We start from the raw sequence: 23,680 nt of genomic DNA on the forward strand, positions 1-23,680 counted from the left end.
GCAATTAAAGTTCTGTTCTGGCCATTGTAGCTGAGCTAGATAAGGGTACCACGAGGGCAAGTACCTGCAATACTTTAGCAAAACTGAATGAGCATTTTATGTGGGTGTTTTTCAGCCTTGCTCAAATCTGAGCAGATTTTTAAATTGGCCACAAAAGGCACATCTTGAGAAAGAAGCTAACCTTTGCCTAGCACCAAGTCCATGTTCTGAAATGTTAGAACAGTAGAGCTTCTTAAACGAAAGGTCTCCAGAATTTGTCTCAAAATAGTAATTTTTTCTCAAATACAGTCCCTGGGGAAAATGACCTTCAACAGTTTCCTACTACAGTTCTACGAAAAAAAAAAATCTCATCTGTTACAGAACATTTCAGACCACTGGTTAATATTTGACAAATTTTCTGATAGATGAAAACAGGTTCTTATAGCAGTAAATATGGGATGATCTTCACAATGACAGTCCTGCCAGCCTCACTTCTAGTTAATTTATCTAAATAATAATCCAAACAGGAAATATATAACCTCACCACAGCCTTCACAGCACATGTTAATATTGCTACTGAAATGCAAATCTACAGAGAATTAAATGCTGTGTCATTTTAATATTTTCGTTTTCTCCAACCTTGACTCTATTGTTTTATTGGATAAAAGAAATACTTCCATGTAGGAGTAGAGTGCCTGGGAAGGCTGTATAAATAACATGCTCTCTCTAAAGAAGAGATGTAGCCAAATTAAAGAATGTTGGACTCGCATTTCTGTTTTGTGGGTGTAAATTAACACTTTTTGTTGTCGTTGGCTTCTCTGGCATTGTTGCACATGAAAGAGTAATTAGCATGTTTAAATTGCTGGAGGTTATGGGTTCATTTTAGATTTAATTCAATTAAACTGCATCACATGCTATTGGTTGAAAGTAATCTATTGAACTTATGCATGCTGTAACTTTTCCCTTTCTTAGCATTTGTAGGTCAGACTACAGATGCTGCTACTGGAACGGCTTCAATAATTGTCAACAGTGAAGGTACATATTTCTAGTCTGAATTGCCCTCTTTGTTCTGCCTCTACAGCTATAAAAGGAACCTTTGCCTTGTCACTGTTAATTGTGGAGTTATTTTTTTCTACATCTTTCATTTTTTTCATTATATTATTCACACTTTGTTGCACTTCCTTTTATTACAGACAATGTTGCAGGATGAGGTGCCTAAAAGCAGCAGAATTAGATGCTTAGATTAGCAGTGTGTTAGCCATAGTTCCATCAGCCAACTGATGTATCTAGTTTCACTTTGGCCAAAACACACAGTGCAGCAGAATGTTAAAACTCTCCTTTTCCACAACTTACCTAGCACTTGTACTATGAGGAAAGTTTTGCCTCCTCAGCACACCGAGTCATTATGCCCTGAATCAGGAAAAGGAATTGTCCTTAGTATAAGTAGAACTATTTTACACTAGTCTTGTAATGTTCCCACAGTTCTTGATCCCAAGTTGCATCTACAGTGATGAATCCACAGTGAAATGGCATATTGGGTTTTTTTCTGTGTTAATTTTCCTTAGCCTGTGCCTTTGCTCTCATATTTCAGGGGAAGAAGGAGGTTTGGCTTGTTTTCATATTCTTCAAGATGGCTAAATTATCCTCTGAAAACTTTCTTTTTCTCTTTTTTTCTCGAGCAAGTTTTTAAATTGAGAACTCTTAGGAGAAGTACATATGTCTGGATCAAAATTTAGAGCTCAGAACCAATAATGTTTATGCAAACATAACAGCTTACATGTGACTGAATTAGTTCACTTTTGGTGCAGCTAAGAGCCTTCATATGAACAGTTACCACAGCTTAGCTGACACATCAACTTAACAAACTCCTGTGTAACCTGATGGTTGTACGTTGGGTTACAGCTCACAATGGGAAAGGAAACATGACCAGTCACTCCAGGAGCAAACTTGGGAAGGAACTGTGACTAAAGGCAAGTCTACACAGGAACATTCAGGAAAATTAGTTGGGGATGTGAGTTTAATTTTCTCTAAGTAAGATTAATCAAAACCTTGCATGACAGTTCTAATTCAGAAATAAGGTAGCTCTAATATATGGAATAAACTGGATACCTGTCTCTTATTTCCACCTCCTTCTCTTCATTTGGGTCAGCCGGTAAATTACCGCAGCAGCTCTTAAGAACTTCTTTCTTGTGCCACATACAGTCACTACTCTGGCCGTTGTAAATCAATCCAGCAGCACTCCCAGGCCTCACTGTTTTGTACACGTAACCGTGTTTTGCACTAGGTTTGCTGTGCAGAATAGTTGAATAAGAAGGAGACTTATTACATTCTGATTCATATGCATGGCCAACTAAAATAAACATTGTTTAAACTTGAATGTACAGAGGATGACCTGTTAAAATTATAACACCATTAATTTTTATGAAAGGAACAAACCCAAACCTTTATTAGCACCAGGAAAGGGAAACTGGTTGTTCAGTGCCATGAGGTTCACAGTGTTAGTATCAGTGTGAAGGGTCTCTGAAAGTCTTGTGATTCACTTAGTAAGATTAATAATGCATAACATCAGACAGCTTATTTTTTTCAGAAACTACAAAATTCTAAATGAAGTTACCACTGGCCTCAGATTTAATTTGAAATCTAGTAGAAGAGCAAACCTGGTCAGAACTATGCTATAAAGCAAACAGATGCACAGAATTGGTAATGGTTCTGGTTGTTACTTCTCTCTAAAACCATCTGGTGCCTGAATTGAGTAAATTGCAATAAAATAGCAGTACTTATGTGTTTTGCTGTTGCGAGAGACACTGGTGTTTTTTTTGCTGTAGAAAGCTGGCCGATTTGACCTAAACAGGTTTTACAGCACTTTTGAAAGGGCTTGTCTACACACGCTTGTTTTACCACAGCAGTTGTGCTGGCATAGCTGAACACCACAGCGTTCAATGCACTAAGGTAAAGCAGTTTCTGCTAGTTCAAATTATACCTGAAAGGGAAGCATTTGAAGTTGGGGGTGGTGATGGTGTTTTGTGTTAAGACAATGAGAGACAAATAAAAAACATAGGTATCATCTCTTTAAATCACCAAGTTTTAATTGCTGTATTTTCACACAGCTAATCTGTACTTGATTTTACCAATTCTTTACAAGTACCAATACTTGGGAAAAACACTGACATAAATCATCTGAGTAAAATCACAGGCAGAAGCAGGAGAGATACTCAAGTAGAGGAAGCAGACTATGATGGATGGGTGAAGGCAGAGGAAAAGAGAGCTGTAGAGGGCAGAGGCAGGCAAAGCTCTGAAATAGACTTTCCCTGATGTTACCTGTTTGTCTGGCTGGTGCTGCTGAATTTCTTGGAAGATTTTTACTGGTTACTGAATTGCACAGCTATAACTCATCCATTATTGTAATTGATAAAGTACTGAAAATTTGAACATTATCAAGCACATTTGATATTCTCAAAGTTGCATTATATTGTGGGACAATACAGTACAATTTCAATAAAAGACAGAGAGGTTAAGCCCCTGGTTTAGTGCAGCATTATGGAGAGATGTTTAACAAGTTTATAGCGCTGCACTGGGAATGTGCAGCCAGGAGATGCTGCAAAGGTTCCCTCTAGGCTGGTCTCAGAAATCTGTGCAGGACCTTGTGTTCCTTTCAGTTGTTCTCTTTTATGTGACTGCCTCTTCAGATGGGTTTTGACTAAACACAATGTTAAGTTTACCAGGACCCTGTACACTTCAAATCTGTACTTTCACACTTAAGGAGAAAAGCTGGTACATCCAGCTGCTTTTACTAACACGTTTTCTTTGAGGTGCATTGCACCACTTTGAACCCCAGCTTTTCCTTCCCCTTTCAGCCTACCTTCTTTCCACAAACTTTGTCACTTAGCACACTTTCTGCGATCAGTGTGCTATGCAATGGTAAGAACTAGGGAGGAAAAAACAACTTGTTATGGATAATTTTTTACATGATTACCTGCGCAGCTTATTGCAACTGTGTCCATAACTGATACTGTTGATGGTGCCATTAAGCTGCCTGACTGGACCAGTAGCTTGAACCAGTCTGACAGCTTCCATATTCATAGCAAAAATTCAGTGGAGGGACAACAGAGGCTGGCAGGTCATGATTAAAGTGCTCTTGATTATTGCAAGTTAGGACTTAAAGTTCACCTACACAGAACACTGCAAGATAACCCTCACTTGAGACAGGCATTGTGCTGACTTTATGATAACGTTATTAATCATTCATGAACAGTGAATAGGTGTTACTTTGTAAGTGAGAGCACCTTCAATACCAAAGCACTACTAGTATAAAAACATTCAAAATATATATTTATATAAGGCTAAATAAACAAAGGAAACTTAGAATACATATGCCATCTTGTTTGGATTATACTTTCCAAAGATAAAATCTTTGTTTTGAACCTTCAGGTTTATGAAGAAACATCGCCTGAATTTTTATAGAATTTCTGTGTATTGACATTCATCGTGAACTTAAATGTTTTGTGTACAAGACTATTCAATGATTCTACCAAGTAATTGCATGGAAATTATGATACCATCACACACCCAAAACTTGCCCTCATATTCATGAACTGTGTGATTTGGCAGCAGATGCTTTTCTTGCAGCATTCTTTTCTGGTCACAAATATCATCTTTTTTTCCCTGTGAATTATTATGCAGAAGCTCTGCAGCTGTTGTTATAATTGTGTTGTTTGAGATTTTGGTGAGTTCTAAGCACTACTGATGGCTTTTAGGCTCATCATCCCATTTTAAAAAGTGAGAGTTACTACACTGTGGTGTTCACTGGTTTGCCTTTGTTTTTTCCACTGGCACTTTTCATCTGGTGGCATCTATAAATGGCACTTACAAAAAATTTAGCTTGAGTTATCCATCTTTCTAAGAAGTGACAGTAGCACATTTAGATGCCGGGCTGAGGACAGTATTTACATACGCAGCATTCACACTGTTTTAAGTATTGTTCAGACCAAATCCCTGTCTGGTGTAAGCCTGCACTATTATATCAACTTAATTTAGCTGTTGTAGCTTATAGCAACTGTGAATGTGGCCCTTGATATTTTAGCTGATGTCTGCAAAACTTAAAATTATATAGATGCTCCCATCAAAACTGAGGATTCTTATTCTAAGTAAAGATATGTTAGGACTACCTGTAATGCACTAAGTGTATTTTTCTCATTCTTAGCATGGGTAACATTTTACCTCACTTGAGCTGTTTCAAAATTAGATGTACGACTTAAGGCTTCACCTAGAGTTAACAGAGATACACAGACATTTCCAGACAACAGTTTATCTCCTCCTCAAACAGATATCTAAGATATATAACATTTTAAAAACACTGAAACTCTTTGTCTCTCATCCTTGTTGAAGGAACCTAGAAAGCTAATTTTTAGAAATTATTTTTCTTAGCATTTTCTACAACGTAGATTTTTTTGAAAACTTTAAAAACTAGTTAATGTTGGATAAGATGAATCCCACCCCTCTTTGCCATCTGTCTTTAACTCTGTTGTCACTGGTGCTAATTTCCCATCTGATTTCCCTGGCAAGAAATAATTACTTTCAACAAAATGATTGCTGGGAATACAAAATTCTGGTGTTCATTCTGAGTGTGTGGGTCCAGATTCTGCTTTCATGCACGCTGGTGCAAGTTTGTGGTGGCTGCTGTCATTCACAGTTGATGTGGTATATGTAACTAAGAGCAAAATGTGGCTTTTTCTTGAGCGCTCAGGTTAAGCCCGCCTGGACTGATACACCACAATAGGTGCTCCATTTCCCTGGCAGATTTGAAAGCAGACCTGAAGTCTCTGACCTGTTGTAGTTACAAAGAAAAGCTTCTGACTGTGATCCAGTGCAGCATGGTCTACCTTGAATTTGCACATACGGGTTTAAGCAAACAAGCTCCCTTATCGCCTTGGGCCATTAGCTCTAAAGCCTAATAATAATATACGTGTCAGTACAGCTAAATAGTTCAGCAAGATAATGCAGCAAGATGTGGCTAGAGTCTGAGAGTCTAGGTAGCACAGAGTCCAGGCAGGAGTTAAATATATTCTTGTTCCGCCGATTCCCTGCATTTTACTGTTTGCACTGCTGCGCCCTATGAGCTTTCAAAATAGATGCTTGGCAAAATACGTGCAATTTGACTTTGAACGTTTCCTCAACAGGATTCAGGTGTCTTTGATAGCACTTAGTTGTTGCAGAAAGTTTTTTTCATTTTTCTTTTTTGTCTTTTTTATTTTTATTATCTAAGGTGCCCATCGTTGTCTGTTGAAAAGCAGGGCGTTGGCTTTAAGTGCTGAGGTTTTGCTTTTCATATGCAGCTGTTCTGTACCAAACCATTGACAGCAGAATTGCTTTGGAAAGCTTGGGCCCCTCCCTCTGAGATCATTATATTATACTTTCCATTGTCCTGCTTTCTTTTCAGAACATATTTAGGGAGACAAGCTTTGCATGTTTTTTATTCAAAGGACTTTGAAGTTGCATTCAACAAAAATAATGTATTTAAAAACATAAATATTTATTTCCAGGGTAATTCAGTTCATTACAGAATTGGTAGCCTTTAATGATTGGCAGTCCTTAAAGGAATCTTCAGCGGGGGCAGGCTGAGCCCGTAAATCAAGGAGCAAGAGACTTATTGAATTTAATACCTATGTGATTAATAATAAATTTTAATTTGAAGGCACCCATGCCTGCAGGTCTCTAGGTGTTGTAACAGAGATTTAAAAAAAAAAAAAAAAAAAAAAGAAAGAAAGAAAGAAACTGCAATAAAAGAAGGCTACTTGCATGTCTGAAGAAAAACGATATTTGGAACCTACATAGATGAACCTCCTCACCTAACTGTAAAACAAACTACAAGAATGAAAAGGATTTTAGGCGAGTGTTGAGATGCTGCGGTGCTTTCACACTTACAGCTTTGCTTAGACCCTTCTACTGGCCAGCTTTAAGTGCAGAAGAATGTCACCCACTTTCTTTACTCAACTCAGTTCTGACGAAGCTTTCCTTAGACACAGGCGTTACCTTTCTAGGTTTTGGTGGCAAGCTGGTTCTGGTTTTCATGATGGTTATGGGCCCTAACTTGAAGAGTCACAGGCAAATGGAGCAAGTCAGTTTTTCTGAAACCTACAGAACATGCATAGTTTTCGTAGCTTTGTGAAATATTCTCTGTTTCCAGCTGATGGGAAAATTAAAATTTTTATAGCATTTTTGGCATATGAACTCAGTAATCACATTGATGCTTTTCAAGTGCTACTGGAATATTTTAGGAAACTGCAAATATCAGCCTTAGTGTATGTCGCCCATCTCCCCTGTGACTAGTACAGTGCTTCTTTAAAGTTCAGAGAAAACACCAAAATAAGACTGGGGAAAGCCCATACATGACTTTTCCCGAATAAATATGTACTGCATTCATTGTGCAGTTTAGTATCCATTAGCCCCATTGACCTTTTTGATTATCTTATGAAACCCTTGGATATTTGAAAATGCCAGTAATGCATACATTTTTACTGGGGTGTTTTTGGAATGGAAATTGCAATCTTCATCTGAAATGTATTGTAGAAAAGCAAGGAGCTGGTTTACATTCTTTATTGCAAAAGTTAATGTAAAAAAACGCAATCTCTCCTCTTTCAGGACAGAATGTTATTGTCATAGTCCCAGGAGCCAACCTGCTTTTAAATTTTGAAGACCTGAAGAGGGCTTCTGATGTCATCTGTAACGCCAAAGTGGTTGTTTGCCAGCTAGAAATAACCCCTGCTGTTTCTCTTGAAGCTCTGAAAATGGCACATGCCAGCGGAGGTAATTTAACATAAGCCATTCTGTCTCCCTCATTTGTGTTGCATGAAAAATATTCTTTATCTTTCTTTCTAAATAAAGATCCTGCAGTCTATTCTCGTTTCTGTCATACTAGTTTTCTTTAGAAATGAAACAATAGTCAACAAATTCATGCTAGACTAATGAAAACTGAATTCAGTTTTAAAATTTTTGCAGTGTTTACCTTCAATGGCAAATCAACCCATACCCTTATAATGTCCCTGAATATGTCTGGTGCTGCCTTTCCTCCTCTGTGACTAAATACAGTATAATGTTGTTAGGTCAGTAACCATGGGCCTGACTCTGGTATTATTCCAGAGCAGAACAGGCATAACGAATGCACGTCAGTAAAGTTCCACACTCAATAAAGTGTGAAATGACCTTATTCTCCCAGCTTAGCAGTAGATATGGCTGTGGTTTTCTATATAGAAGTTAGCATCCTTAAAGTAAAAAATAAAAAAAATGCGCTTTATTCTTAACCAAAATTCTTAGAGTGTGACATGGCGTGTTGCCTTTGAATAGACAGAGTCATGCTCTGTGAAATTATTAGTAAATTGTTACTGTGCAGTACTCTTAAATGTAGGTCCTGCAGTGTAGCATGTAGGTGAAAGCTGACATTTTGGTTTGAACAGGATGGGGTTTTGCTACTGACATGGTGGTTTTGTTTAAGTGCCTGTAATGCTTTCACTTACTCAAGCACAATTACCTCTGTATTTAAACGCTAAGTAAATAATTATGCAATGGAAGCATCTTATATGGGATTAAAAATATGTTCTTGTCTATCCAGAAGACAAGACTGGGGGTGTACAGCTCATAGTATGGTCAATCATGCAGCAGGTCAGGGATGGAATTAGGATCAGAACGAACTGGTTCCTTGCAGCTGGGCCCAGGCTTGCTCCAGTAGATCAAAGCACATTGGGGTTGTTGAGTCCTCAATGCTTCTTCTGCACAGAGATCTGTTGTGATCACTAGTGTTCATGCACTGATGAAGATGTCAGGTGTAACAGAACTTTATGCATCATGTTGATGTATTTTGTGCTGATTTAAGCAGCTATGTTAGATAGGAGGCTGGGAGAGGGTGGCTCTGAAACTGTGGTGGTAATAGTCATAAACTGTATAAACAGAACTGTGCATGAGGAAAAATGATTTTGACTTCTGTTTGAAATGTCAAAACTGGGTTCATGCAAATTAAATAAAAATTTCAAACCTTCAAAAACTGAGCAGCACCTGGATGCTTGAAATACTTAGGGAGCAAATGGGGGAAAGAGCTTACTCTGTTTTTTCATTGTGTTTTATAAAAACGGCTAAAAGCATTCTTAATGTAGTGGTTAATGGAATACAGTTGAGTCACGAGTCAATAGCCATAACTTATTTTGTCTGCTTCTAACTCTATGCATAGTTTTGGTAAAGTTGCTTCACACTTTTGTCACCCTCATACAGCAAGATGCCAGCCTATGACAGAAGATAAGTTTTTTTTTAAAGACAATTAAAAAAATCCAACCCTGGTATATGGAACAGACATGGAAGCATTTAGCAACTTTAAACAGATATATATATATATATATATATATATTTGGGGGGGGGGGGGGCAGCTACAGTTCTGCACTGTCAGTCTGTTGTGTATCTCTCACATCAGGAAAGCTTTGGTTGCTTCTGCTTTAAAACAATAGGATACACATGTTCAAATGTCATGTACAGTCAAATCTAAGTAAACAGCTGCATTTGTAGGACTGTAAAAATCTATCCTTAGCCAACTGTAAATTGTTAATGCAATTTCCCTTCTTTTAGCTTGCAATACCCTCATGTATAATGCAGTACTGCATGTTAGGATGTGCACTAGACTATTTTAGTTTGAAACAGATGCATACCCAGATGCCTCAAACCTCTGTTTCAAGGGGGTTTTTATTTTTTTATTTTTTCATTCTTACTGAAAGAAATAAACAATAAGATGGAGAAAGAATGTGGACACACAGGCAAAAACGCTTCGTTTCTGTTCAGTGAATGTCACCTGGATCTGTACACTAGAGAGGGACATCTTGTTCTGATATCCTCATGTTGTGGCACTGATTATTAATGATCTTATGACAATCTTGGGGAGAAGAAAGGGAAGAGGGAGGAAGGGAGGGTTGTGAATAACTGTATGAAGCAGGTATAAATTGTAGTGGAAATCTGAATGGAAAATTCTAGATTTTTAATGGCCACATGTTGTGAAGCTGCTGCTGCTTCCAAGAGGGAGAGCACTTAATTGATGGACAAAATGCTATTGTATATCAAAGTCCATTAAGCAGTTTTTGGGCTTCTGTAATTACAGATTCTATAAAAGACAGCTAATAATGTCCAGCCTATCAATATTGCAGTGAAGAATGAATATGTATCATAACCAGGACTGGAAGCAGCCTCAGTTATCAAGGTTGCCTGTCACTTGAAATTAAATGGTCTGTTTTTTGGGTGTTTCAACTTTGCAGTCTTTGGCTCCAATTTTTCATAACAGCTGTTTGTCTGTGGTTAAATTATAATATTTGTAAAAAATTTGCCAAAGCGTAGTGGCTGCAGAAACGAGGCAACAGAAAAATGCCTCTCACCCTGCCCCATTTTAAACTATGAATACTGTCTACCTTAAAATTCACGTAAGACTCGATAGAAAGAGCACTTTCTTTTAAAGCTAAGCATTTACAACAGTATGGAAATCTGCCTGAGTTTTATGGTGTTACCTGTTTTTGGAAAATAACTACCTTTCCCATAGAGTTGAGAAATGCTTAGAGCTTCACAGCTAGCTTCCCCTGAGAGTCTGTCGACATGGAGAGTTGTCGATTTGGGCAGCATGACTTTCACTGTAATTCCTGAATCTGGTTTTAGGCAGTTTCTTTTAAACTGCTGAAGATCTCTTGTAGGCCCAGGAGATGCTGGGCAGGAGCTTGCTTGATTTGAATACAGAAGAGACAAAGCTGGACAGGAATGGTGGGGAGGGAAGAGTAGGTTTCAGACAACAAAAGTGTAGGAGGAATTTGCTGGAATTTGGGGGTGGTAGAGGAAGGAGAAAGAGGGAAACTGAAAGGGGAACAAAATTGGAACAGAGAACAGGATTTCTTGAATGGAGAGACTGGAATATGGAGGTAGAGTTAGGGAATAGGTTGTGGGTGCTGGAAATGGGACGAAGAAAGCATTGGAGACGGGGTGCAAAGAGATATGATGTGATGAAAGTTGAGTGAAAAAGGTTACTATTGTATAGTGCCTATTGCAGGCAAGAAGAATGGACAGCAGATGAGGAGAATGGATCTTTGCAAAGGGAGAGAAAGAGTTAGGACAGAAAATAACTTGGTGTTATTCAGGGGTACCAAACAGGTTACTCTGTTCACAAGCCATGCTGTTCTTCACAGCCTGAAAGAGCATCTTAGGGTCCCTCTATCTCCCCGCTGCTCAACAGATATTAAACATGGCAGCAAACTATTAGCAACATATTACACCCTGTTCACAATGAATTTGTATTACTTAAACCCCAAGTTGGAACACTTCCAGTGCTGCTCCTGACCCATGTGTATGTGAATATGATACCACGTGGCAGAGGCTTTTTTCCAATATGCACCGTTTCTTTGTTTTACCTAGGAAAGTATACCTTAAAGATTTGTGCTTATAAAAAAAGCTTTTTAGGGTTGCAATTCAGAAAATAGGAAATGCAAGAGTTAAGTTTGCCTGTGAAACCTTAATTTGTCTCCTTTCTGCATATGTATTATGTTGCAGTCTTTAATTATGTGATCACATGCTGTTTTTTCAGTTGTATGTGATCATATAATTAAAGAGTTTATTATAATACATACCGTATTGTAATAATATAAGGGAGCCAAAGTAAGGTTTCATTGGAAATCCTAATCCTTGCATTTCGTGATCTCTGACTAAATGCCTTTGTCGCTTTAATACTCTTTTTAATGAGGCAGGTAGAGAGGCATCATAAAGTTCTACAGTCAAAGGCTCAAACTTTCTGAGTGTTAATCAAAAAGGTCATCTTCTAAACTTCTCGGTACTCAGATTTCAGAACTCTCTGTGCATCTTTCTCTTCTAAGGCATTAACTGGGATTGTGTTCAGAGTATCTGAATATTACATGGTATAGCTTTGGGTCTAAATATGCTTTTAGGACTGAAAATTTAGGCATCCAAGTTGGAAGATTTGATCACTTACTATAAAGAATATTTCTGAAGTAAGAGTGTGTGCTTTATCTAAAAAAATGATGGCCTTGTGGTTAAGACACTGAAGTATTAATCATAAAATTGGCAAAGTGAGAAACCGAGTCTGCAGACTTCCTGGGTTAGCAGTGAGTAAGTCACTCACACTGTCCTCATGACAAACCTTTTCTGCTGTTACACGTGGCCTTAGGCTACAGTTTAAAGTTCGGTTAGCTAACATATTCTACCACGTGTTAAGTTTAGGTCTAGCTCTGCCAGATAGCATATTAAAAGTATACGGTGCCTCGTCTGCACTACAGTTGTATAATGTGGCAGTTTAAACAAGTTAGGTAACACATTCAGAAGCGCATTTAACTCCTTGTCTGGACATGTCCTTCATTACTCCGTATCCCTGTTCCTTCAGCTACAAAACGCAGATAAAAGCACTGAAAAAATTCTAGAACTAAATCAGTTCTTGTAAAATTCATTAAAATCCTGGAAGAAGCATCATCAGTTAAACAAATTGCATTACTCTCTAAGGCTTTTTTGCCTTTTGTTTAAATTTAATAATTTCTTGGTAGTTTTTTTTCTGTTACTCTTATGTCGTGTTCCCATCATGACAGGTGCCTGCACATGGACTAGAAGGAAACTTTCATATAATAGCCAAAACTTTTAGCAGTTCTATAAAATGAGGACACAGAAACTGAGAACCATTTTTGTGTTAATAACAAACGTTGGTGGGGGCTGTGAATTAGCCATAATGGTAATGATTTGTGAATCTGAAACACTAGAGATTTAGACTTTCTTTTTCTTTTCTTTTCTTTTTTTTTTTCAGTGAAGACTTTATTTAATCCAGCTCCAGCCCTTGCTGACCTAGATCCACAGTTTTATACCTATTCTGACATCTTCTGCTGCAATGAAACTGAGGTAATGGTCATATGTCATGTTAAATAAGGAGTCTTAAGCAATAACATTTCAGAGTTTCTGTTCTCAGAAATGCAGCATAGGGACCAGGAAAACTGAGGCGTGCTCCTCTGGTGTAGGACTTTTGGAGGTGACAAGTTTGATCCCTGACCTAATGAGCAAAGAAGAGTATTCTAGAATACCTGTAGATTGCACTCAAAATTAAATGAATTGCAGCAGGAAAGTTGTGTCCAGCCTTTCTTACAAGTAGATGAGTGAAGCAAATCCACAAAAGGACACTTTAAAAATGTTATCAGTGAGTGGTAAATATTGAAACAGATCCTCGTCCTTGTTCTGCTGTCCTCTGACAGGCTTAGCAGGAATGCACTAGCCGTAGTGCTCTAACAGTTTTAAACTCGTTTGCCAGGAGGTGATGCACACATGCTGCACTTGATGGTTAATAGTAGCTTCATGTGCCTCTTCCTGTCAGATCTGCTTTCAGTGAATCTGTTTCTCTGGCCCTTCAACTGTATGTTTTCCTTTTTGTTGTTGTTCTTGTTTTCTTCCTTTCCCTCTTTTTTTTTTTGTTTCTAATTCAAGTGTGTTATTTCTCCCAAAGGAAATTCTTTTTGTCACAAGAGGCAAATTAAGCTAATCTCATAAGGCCTTCATTTAAATTTCCTATTTATTAGCATTAATGCAGGATGTGTTCCTACCCCTCACCCTCTTGTTATATAAACAGGAATGTGGGAGAAGCAATCTAGTGAACAGAAACCATGCCCTGATCATAGTTAAAGTTATCTCCAACAAACATGAGTTCTACAATGAACATCATACCCTTGGATCAAGAGGGGGAAAAGCTAAGAGAAAGGCATGGCCCTCCTTACTTATAGGAGTTTTTGATTGCAATGTTTGTCAGAGTATGTTCTTAAAGACTCAAATGCCCCTTTTGAAATTTCTGTTAAATGTCATTACAAACCATATTGGAACTTCTCAGTTCACGAATCTTCTAGCACTTAAGCATCAGTCTAAGTAACCCAAATGGACATCTGAATTTTATTCTGGGGTGTTTCAGAACATGTCTGCCAAGGTCAGAGAGTCCATTCAGGTAGAGCATTCTGGCCAAATAGCAAAGTGGGAGATGCCAGGATTCCTCAGGTCTCTGGAAGGCAGAGTTTCCAGTGTAACTGAAAGTTATATCATTTGCGCTGTTATTTGTCCCACAGCTGTCAGAACTCAGTTACATGTGATTAAGAGAATGCTAAGGCAAAGTATTTAGTCTTGTTCTGAGGACCCTCGGGACATCGTGCAGTGTTTTCTTCATGCTTTCAGAAAGCACTTAGGCCTGGACTCTGCCCCAATATTGGCTAAGCAGCACAGAGGTGCACGTTTTGGGCTGAGAACAGCCAGACTCTCCCAACAATTTAGTAGGTGTCATTAGTTGTTTGATATTTTCATAATGTCACTAGTTTGTGTTTCATTTTTTTTTCCCCTGTGAAAACTTATCCCCCACACGTTAGAAACAAAACTTTGTTTTCCATTTCTTGTCTATTCCAGACTTTTCCCTCAATGCTCTTTGCAACACCTATTAAAGTTTACCCTTTGTTATACTTTATTGCTAGAGGACAGTCTTGAAAGAGACATTCTTTGAGAAGTTTGGCTTGCTGGAGCCAGGGTGTATTATTATTATTATTATTATTACCACCACATGGAGAAGAGAAAATTACTTCTATTTGGAGAACAAGAAATACAGGTGTATAATTGCAATAGATCCCTGCTCGCTCTTCTACCTTTCCTGCAGAGCTGGGGTACAGTCTGCATTCTTTTCTGCTCCTTTCTTTTAAAAAGTAATTACCATTGGAAGATAGCTGGGATCACTATATGCAGAGTCAGATGCAGAAATATGCTCTCTACTGTTGAGGAGGCTCATCTCTTCTGAGTTTATGGAAAAGGCAGACCTATGGAAGTTCCTGACAGCCATATCACAAGAGCACAGTTCCAAGCGTGGGACTGGACAGCATATTCTGAGAACAAGAATGGCGCATAAATACCTTGGCTTTTAGCAACAACCTATTCATACTTTACAATGAAATCAATAACATTAGCACAACTGTAATAATCAATTGATTTCATCCTCTCTGTGTGTCTGATTTGTTATTGAATTGATTTTCAGGGCTGAACTATGGCCATTGTTCCTTTCTTTTTACTGACAAAGGAGGAAAAATGAAGCATTTGTTTTTCTTATGTCACAAGTTTGAAAGTTATGTTTTTAGTAATTGTTATATATTCATATGCCATCTGTTTTCTGTTTTCTTTCATGACTTTCTTTAATTTCAGATCCCTGTAATGTATGCACTTGAGAAGTTTGATGTAGAGACACGTTTACATACCCAAATAAAGGTTACCAGTCACATCTCTGTATGGCACTTAAAAGCCATAAGTTAATTCTGCAGATCTTGAAGATAATTATGATTTTTTAACTACGTCCATTCAGCCAATTACATCTGGATTTCCTTCATCATCTTAAACTAGGAACTACTTAAAGACTTTGATGATCCAGAATATATGCTGGGAAAATATCTTTCTATACTTTTTTTTTTCTAATTTCCCTCAGTATCAACTAGCAGTCACAGTCAGAAAAGATCAATTGGATAAGATGGACCTTTGCTCTGAGCCACTGCGGCCATTCTTATTTTACGGATTTTAAAAATGATTATTCTCTGTGGACAAATTTATTGAATGTGCTGCTTAAAGCTGCCTTCCTGAGATGTTCTGTTCCAGTTCCATTGCCCCTTCTGCCCCAAATCCTATTTATGTTCCAGCTTTATCCCTTTTGGGTTCTTTCATTTTTTATTTGGGATGTTTAGGTACTACCAGAAAAAAAACAGTGTATTTCTGCTTTATCTTTACCAAGTCTTTTAAATAGTTAATAAATCGCTTGAGGTTTAAAGATGAACTCTGTAGAGCTATGCATTTCAACTGCTTCTAAAACATTCTTTGTAACACAGACATGTACGCTAAGATTAAATTTGCACTGATTTTTTTTATTGCTTTGTTTGGCTTTCTTAGTTGTTTAAATTTACAAGTATTTATCACACCATTTTAACAAAATTTCCTTATCTTTCTTGTTCACCAAGAAATACTTTTAAATGATAAAATCCTGTGGTTTGTGGACATTATGTGAACGATGTGTTTGTAACAGCAGATTTTGTTAGCTGTAGAACACAAAGCTAGCCATTTAGCTTAAGACATCTCATACATGCACTATGTGGAGCGTTTGTGTCATTAAAAATGAGAAAAAAGGGGTAGTCCTTGTGATTAGCTGGATTATTGCTGAGTCCGAAGCTTCTGTTACTTACTGCCATGAAGGTCAGGAGTTTGGATCTGTGATGCCTTTGTCACAGAATAAAAGTTTAAAAATACCAGCTAAGGCTTCAGGCAGCCATGGTATTTCAGGTCCCAAACATGCGAGTATCAAATACAACATCACAATTTATACTCCATCCTTCATGAAATGCCTTGGGATTTAATGAAATCACATGCAGTATCTGGTATAACAGCACAGCTTGTTCTTATGGATTTATGTGCTAGAGAGAAGCAAACAAAATTATACTATCAGTGAATTATCTACCATTAGTTTGTCTAGAAGGCTCTTCACAAGCTGTTCTTTTCACTCTTGCTTGTTACAATAATAAATTTTTTTTATGTCTGACATTACTTTCTTTTTATGTGGTTCATGAACAAAAAAACTCAGAACAAATCTTGCAAGGTTATCAGTTCTTTCTTTGCTTAGCATGTAGTTCAGTTTTATCTTTTCCCAGAAAGATCAAACTTGTTGAGACTGGTTTGTTAATTCCCAGATGTAGCACAGCCTAATCCCTGAGGTTTGTGCAGGAATGTGCTAGTTCTCCATTCCCTTAATTCTTCTAATGAAAAATAAATGTATCCAATGTCATCTTAGTGAAAACCAATGGTTGTTCTTTTCAGTCGTCTATTATATAAACGTTGAGAAAGAGACAACCCTATACAAGATGAGCTCTTTGGAATACTTGCCATTTTTTTCCCACGTATTTGTGTGATTTCTTGCTGCGGCATGGCTCTGGGCACAACCACAACGTCAATGCAGTTCATGTGTTGTTTTTCTCCTCTAGTGTGTGCACGCAATTACACAGCCCTACAGGTTAGGAACCAAAATAAATTGCACATCAGCGATTTTATTTTGATCCTAAACGTTTTGAAGAACAGCTGCTTCTCTGTCCAAAGAATAATAAGGAGGCCTTGAAGAGAAGGAAAACTCCTAAATGCTTACAACAAATGATTTAGTTTGTCAGGCTATTTTTAATGCAAAACTGGGAACTGCTTTCTCCCTGATGTAAAGTGGGTATCAGACTTCTGATCTAAATAAGAAAGGCCTAGCAAAGATTTAATTAAATGCTAACAGAATACTTTGGGGCTTCAGTGGTAGAAAGCAGCACAACTAAATATAAGTTAATAGCTGATTTTGTTTAAAAAAGCTGCAAGATGTATAAAAATAATACAGAAAATTAGATACTATCTTACTCTTTCCTTTCAAGTGTTATTGTCTATTACTAGAGGCTAGATCATTTTTGGAAGAAATTTTAATAATGGAAGTTCTTTTTAGCATGTCCAAAATCGAGAGACATTATTGACTTTTACAAGATTCAAAGAATATCAGGTTTATAAAAGTATATCCAGACTCTTGGATTAGAGATCTACTCTTGGATTAGAGATCTTGAATTAAGATAGTGCTTATTAATATAGAGAGATTAATACTAGTGATAGTCTTTCTTAAGAAAAAATAATTGATATATCTAGTAATAAAAAAAAAAAAAGGTAAAAGGTCCCTTAGAATTAAAATATTTGAGAACACCTCTTGAATCCACTTTTTCTGTTCTAAGCAATGGAAAGCTACTATTACTTCATTACATAAAAGTTGCCAGAAGCTCACAGTATATTTTAATTTCAACTTTGTTCTAAACCTCATTTTATCAGTTGCTGGAAACTATGAAATTGCCCATATTTAGTCTAAAATGAAACATGTTACTTTTAGGAGGGGAGGGAATAGCTTCAAGCCAATTCATTTCAATCAGTTTTTAATTATTCTAGCACGATAAGTATTTCTGCCTGTACATATGTAAAAATTTTATAATTTGAAACAACTGGAATTAGCTTGGCTTGTGGCCTGATCTTGCAATTGCTTATACACCAAATCTGTTTCACTACTTCATTGGGACTGTTCACACGTGTTAGAATTAATGAGATTGAGTTCTTCTGTCATTCTCAAAGAAATCTCCTAAGCTACAAGCCAAGTTTGTAGCCAACTGGCTTACTGTATTTAAATATTTAAAGTTAAAAATATTTTAAATGATCATATGTAGTTTTAGATGGGTTAACCTTAAAACTGGCACAGTTTCCCTATTATTATTTCTTATTTCTGTTCCAGCAGTACCTGGGAACATTTGCAACATTGTCATTGTGGTAGGTGCACAAAAAGCAGTCCAAATGATGGTACCTCCCTGAGGTACCAAGTAGCAAGTGATAGGACAAGAGGAAATGACCTCAAGTTGCACCAGGAAAGGTTCAGATTGGATATTAGGAAAAAATTCTTCACAGAAGGGGTTGTGAAGCATTGGAACAGGCTGCCCAGGGAAGCGGTGGAGTCACCATCCATGCAGGGGTTTAAAAGGTGTGTAGACGAGGTTCTTAGGGACAAGGTTTAGTGCTAGAGTTAAATTGTGATTGAGCTTGATGATCCTGAGGGTATCTTCCAACTGGAATGATTCTATGATTCTAGGAAAGAATTAACACTCCTGGTTATTTCACCAGTTTATATTTGCTGAGTTTCATAGAAGTTAGGAACAGAGCTCTGGAGGTCTCTAGTCCAACACCGCGGTGAAACATGGCCAGTTTAGGTCAGATTGCTCAGGGCTTTGTCCAGTCAAGTTTTGATTCTCTGAGGAGGAAGACTGCATGACCTCTGGGCACCTGTTCCACTGCTTCATCACCTTTGTGGTGAAAAAGCTTGTCCTAATACTGGAATTTCCCATGTTCCAGCTTGTACCTCTTGTCTCTAGCCCTATACCTGTGTACCTTCAAGAAGAGTCTGGCTCCATCTTCTCTTTACCCACACATTAAATTACTGTAGACAGCAATTAGATCTCCCTTACCCTTGTGTTCTCAAGGCTGAACAAGCTCACTTCTCCCAGCCTCTTCTGGTATATCCTGATCTCTGGCCCCTGACCATCATTATGGCCTTCCATTGCAGTATGCTGGAGGGTGTCCGTGTCTTACTTGTGCCAGAGATTCCAAAACTAGATACCACGCTGCAGATTTGGTCTGGCGAATGCCAAGCAGAGCATCCAGAACATCTCCCTGAAAGTGGCTGTGTAAACCACAGCCTGCCCCAAAGCCACCCCAGCTAGGGACACTTGGCCTAGGTCCATATCACGGTTTCATTCCCATTTTTAGCCAGTGTAAACTAGTACTGCTGTTCAAAGCGGTGAATTGTTTTGGGTAGACTTTTGGGGGTGGCGTGGGATTGGGGGTGGTGTTAATTTGAACACAGATCTGCCTTGCAATCCCGTTAGTTTCCTGGCCACACAAATGGCTATGCTGGCACGAGGGAGTGGGCCATGTGGGCAGGAGTGGAAGGGGAAAAACAGGACCATTTTTCTTCTGTAGCAGTGCTGGTTTGTGTCAACTTACTGTGACAAGAGTCCACAGCCTAAAGAGACATGCAGAATTAACTGAGATTAGTGAGATTTATGGCCAAAAACCTTCATATCGGTTAAATTAAAAGCTTCAGTTAAATTTCCCTACCACTTTTGTAAACAAAAATAGGAAAATTCTGTGCAGAATATTTATATAATATCCATCATAGGCTTGTTCTGACAGCCTATGGAATGGCTTGTGGAATGTCATCTTACTTTAATAGGTCCATTTAGCTGAGGACTTTCATGAGACTAGCTGCAGAAAAATAAAATTCTTAATTTGTTGCTCTTTTGTACAGTACTATGGCAAATGTCCACATTGGGCTTTTAGTATTGTTATTTAATTTTTCTTTACATAACCATTAGTTATTTCCTTCAATTGTACCATAGTTTGTTTTTTAAATAAGATTCTACTGAAGGGAGGAACTTAAAAACTCACCACAGTATTTAACATCAGTTGACATTTACCGCAATCTCTAATTATTGGCACAGAATCTGTCTGGCTTCTGCTGCTTTTATGGTTCTTCCAGCTTGTTCCAGTGTTTTTTAGTTTTACCATCCTGCTGTAGATGAGTTAGATGATAGTGGTTTCAAGCAGTCAAAGATCTACTTTCATACAGACTCTGTCTGCTCAAAATAATTTTGTTTATTGGTATAAGCAGTACAAAGGTGAAAAGAAAGATTTCTGCAAAAGCTTTCACATATCAGTGCCAGAACAATTCTTTCACTACCCAAGCAAAAAATCCTGTTGACTTGGGACACAGCAATCACGAAGAGGGATACAACATTAATGCTAAGCATACTTCATGTGTATTTTGTTAGGAAGAATGATACATTTAAGTACTCCACTTACCTTGCTCACGAGCTTGCCGAAGTGTAAGTACCAGATAGAGAAACGCAAATTACATTTACTGTTTCTCTACCAAAACCAAATCTACTTTCATCCTGGAGACTTTGCAACATGGGTAGAAAGTTTGGAATTATTGCCCATCATCAAGTGAACTGGAAATTCAGTTGGCCAGTTTCGTTCAAGGATTTGTGTTAATCTGTGTTTATTCTTGTAACATGATGTGCTAGGTGTTCTGAATACAGGAATGCATAGTTCCTGCTCCAGAGATCTTAAAATTCATGAAGAGACACAGACTATTTAGACACTCAAATATTAGCATGAAGTATTTATGTATTTTAATACTACTTATTATCATCTGTCCTTAGTTACTCCAAAACTGTTTTTGGTGTATTGGCTCACTGGAAACCTTGCAAGAAGATACATTCAGAAGGTTTTGTGAAATACTTTTTGAAATAATTTTCTTATTTGAAAATACTTTTACAACCTTGTAAAAAATGCAATAGGTTTAATTTGCTTAAAAACCAGGACAGTGCTGCAAGAGAAGTTTGAGCAGCATGGTGACATGCCACAGGGAAAACTGGATAGGTTGAGTTGCCTTCTTATAACTTAAAGCTTACTATATTCTTGTCTGGGATCAGTGTGTCTAAAAAAGGAGTTTTAAATGGTGTGTATGTGTTCCCCCACCTTGCCCCAGCAGCACACAGGTTTGCCCACCAAGGTCTGCCTCACCAGATTCTGCCTTGTAGTGGTCAGATCAGCAACGCTTGGAAGTATTTGCGCATTTATCTAAGTAGGGACAGCAGAACTTGGTCCCGTAAGTTCGACAGTTAAAGCCAGTAAGTACCCTGCTAATGCTGCTGTAAGCTCTGGAGCGTGTGTTGGCACAGCCTGTCCCTGCAGAGCCCAAGGGTGGCTTCTCCCTCCCGGGCCAGGCTGGACCGCAGGAAGTGTCGGTGGCAGCAGCACCGGGCGCTGACTCACAGCTGGGGCGGTTTGCTGGGGGGTGGCTGTAGGAGATCCTGTCCCCAGCTGTCTGCCCTCCCTCACTTAGCGGCGGACAGGGCCTCTGCTTCGTGCCACAGTTGTTTAATCGCTAGAGTTTACAATCCCTTGTATCAAGAAGCCTGTGTGCTAAATTCAAGTTTGGGTGATGCAGAGGAAGGTAGTTTGAAATACTTCAGCAGCTGTTTCCCGAGGAGCTGAGCTGCCCCTGCAGCCGAGGTCAGGAAGTGTAGCTGGTGAATAGGTTCCAAAGTAAGTTTTCCACTGAAAATAAGCCCTAAGAGTGTGGAAGCTCTGCCCAGTTACTAGGTGGTTATCTGAAAATCCTTCAGACTGCATTTTTCAGGATCCAGCAGCAGCCTTGTAGTGCAACATAAAATAGGACTTCTCTCTTCCCAGGCAAGCAGGACAAGATTTAGTAAAGACAACAAAATATAATATGTCTGTTTCCTCACATCTGAAGGCATATTCTATTATTTGGGAGTACTGCCTGCTAGACTGTTTCAGAGAAAACAAACGTATTTTCTCTTCCATTTTTTCCTGTTTCATTCTCGCTCTCTTTGCTGCCAGAAGAAAAACTACGTGACATTTGACAGTGCTATACCACCAAGAAAATATATGAAGTGGCAAAAAGGATGCTTGATTCTGGACGCTTCGTTGCAGAGTTTTGGGTAATTTTGCTCTTAGTTGGGTGGAACTGGAAGAGATTAATTTTAAGAGCCAACTGGGAGAAGTTGACTTAAGGTCAGCCATGCCTTAGAAGAGTTTATCTGTGTTTGTACAGAGCCAGCACAGAAGAGTCTCAGTCTTGACACAGGCCTATGGACATATATAATAATCTTGTGATCAGCTTTTGCCCAAAGAGGGCTTCAGATAACTTTTAGGTATTCTTATCTAAAAATATATATTCAACAGAGTGGTCAAAGTTGAGTAATTATGTTTTTTTTTCATTGGAGAGATTTTCCCTCTAGCTGAAGCTGAGAATTTTAAAAAGAATTTTTAAAGTTTCTCATTTGGTGATAAATATCCCCCAATAATAGTGACCAAGTTACCATGTAGCATTTTTCACATTAGACCACAAAATGTTTTTGCCAAGGCTGTGTCATTGTGTCCACTTCACAGATGAAGAAACCAAGGCACGTGGGAGAAATGTGATTTTACTAGGGGTTGCGTGCCAGGCAAGTTGTAGAAGCTGAAACAGAACACTTGCCTCCTGCGTCTCTCTGTCCAGGCTGCTCTCCATTAGTCTACTGTGCCTGAAGTACATGCTGGTTTCAAACGAGGAGCAAGACATAGCTGAATATCAGCGTAGGAAGTGGTTTCGTGATCATCCTATAATACACGTTTTTAAAAGATGTTAAATACTGTTTTCAAATGCAACTGTTGTCCAAAAACGAATGCTGTCAGATTATGATTTTCATTTGCGTGGGTTATTTTCCAGGCAGAAATTTTAACGGGCATCCCAGTTGGCAATCTCGAAGATGCTGAAAAGGTGGGACGCATGCTGTTACAAAGAGGGTGTAAGCTCGTAATTGTTACTCTTGGAGCAGAAGGCTGCATGATGATATCAGCAGAAGAACCCATTCCAAAGCACGTTCCTGCTGGGAAGGTCAGGGCTGTGGACACTACGGTACGTTTTTGTGGTTTAACTGTCTTGCTTTGGAAAAGGCTGCTTGAGCACTAAGGGAAAGCAATGAGTAATCAGCCAAATCTTTGGGCACTAGCACAAAGGCTGATTTATGACGTGAAATTGATATCTTGCTTCCAGCCTCTCATATATTAAATGTCAGTTGAGTTTTATAGTCTGTATTGTAGATGTGCTAGAATTATTATACATACTGATAGTATCTTCATGTTCCTGCTTTACTGAAATGAGTACCTGTCTCTGACTGTGATGTGTGATGCCAGTGGCCTGAGCTGCGGTCCTGTTTTTTCTCTTTGGCCCAGTCATATAATTCACATTGTCCAGAATTCAAATGCTGTGGGAGAAAGAAGATAGTGCTGCCCTCAGAGTCTCAAGCAGAATGTTTCACTCTTCTGACACAAGCATGAATTGCTTACCAAGTCTAGCATAAGGTGCATCAAAGACAAAATTTTTACAGAATGTAGTGGAAAAAAAAAAACACAACAAAACAAAACAAAATGTTCTTGCAGCTTTGTGATGCTTATTTTGTGATGATAGGTAAAGGATACTTGGTCAAAGGCATTTTAGTCTTTGACATGAAGGTATTTTTTACTT

General features: G+C 38.3%; 1 protein-coding gene across 3 annotated transcripts in view; it reads left to right on the forward strand.

The window, feature by feature from the left end:
• The window catches only part of RBKS (ribokinase), a 70,293-nt gene that overhangs the window by 25,956 nt on the left and 20,657 nt on the right, over nt 1–23,680 (forward strand). For all 3 annotated transcript variants that reach the window (XM_065833294.2, XM_065833295.2, XM_065833293.2), the window contains 4 exons: nt 952–1,014; nt 7,618–7,782; nt 12,791–12,882; nt 22,883–23,071. In XM_065833294.2, coding sequence (XP_065689366.1) covers nt 952–1,014; nt 7,618–7,782; nt 12,791–12,882; nt 22,883–23,071 — 509 coding nt within the window. The remainder of the gene's footprint in view (nt 1–951; nt 1,015–7,617; nt 7,783–12,790; nt 12,883–22,882; nt 23,072–23,680) is intronic.

Source organism: Patagioenas fasciata, chromosome 3 (assembly GCF_037038585.1).
Source record: "Patagioenas fasciata isolate bPatFas1 chromosome 3, bPatFas1.hap1, whole genome shotgun sequence".
Lineage (NCBI taxonomy): Eukaryota > Metazoa > Chordata > Aves > Columbiformes > Columbidae > Patagioenas > Patagioenas fasciata.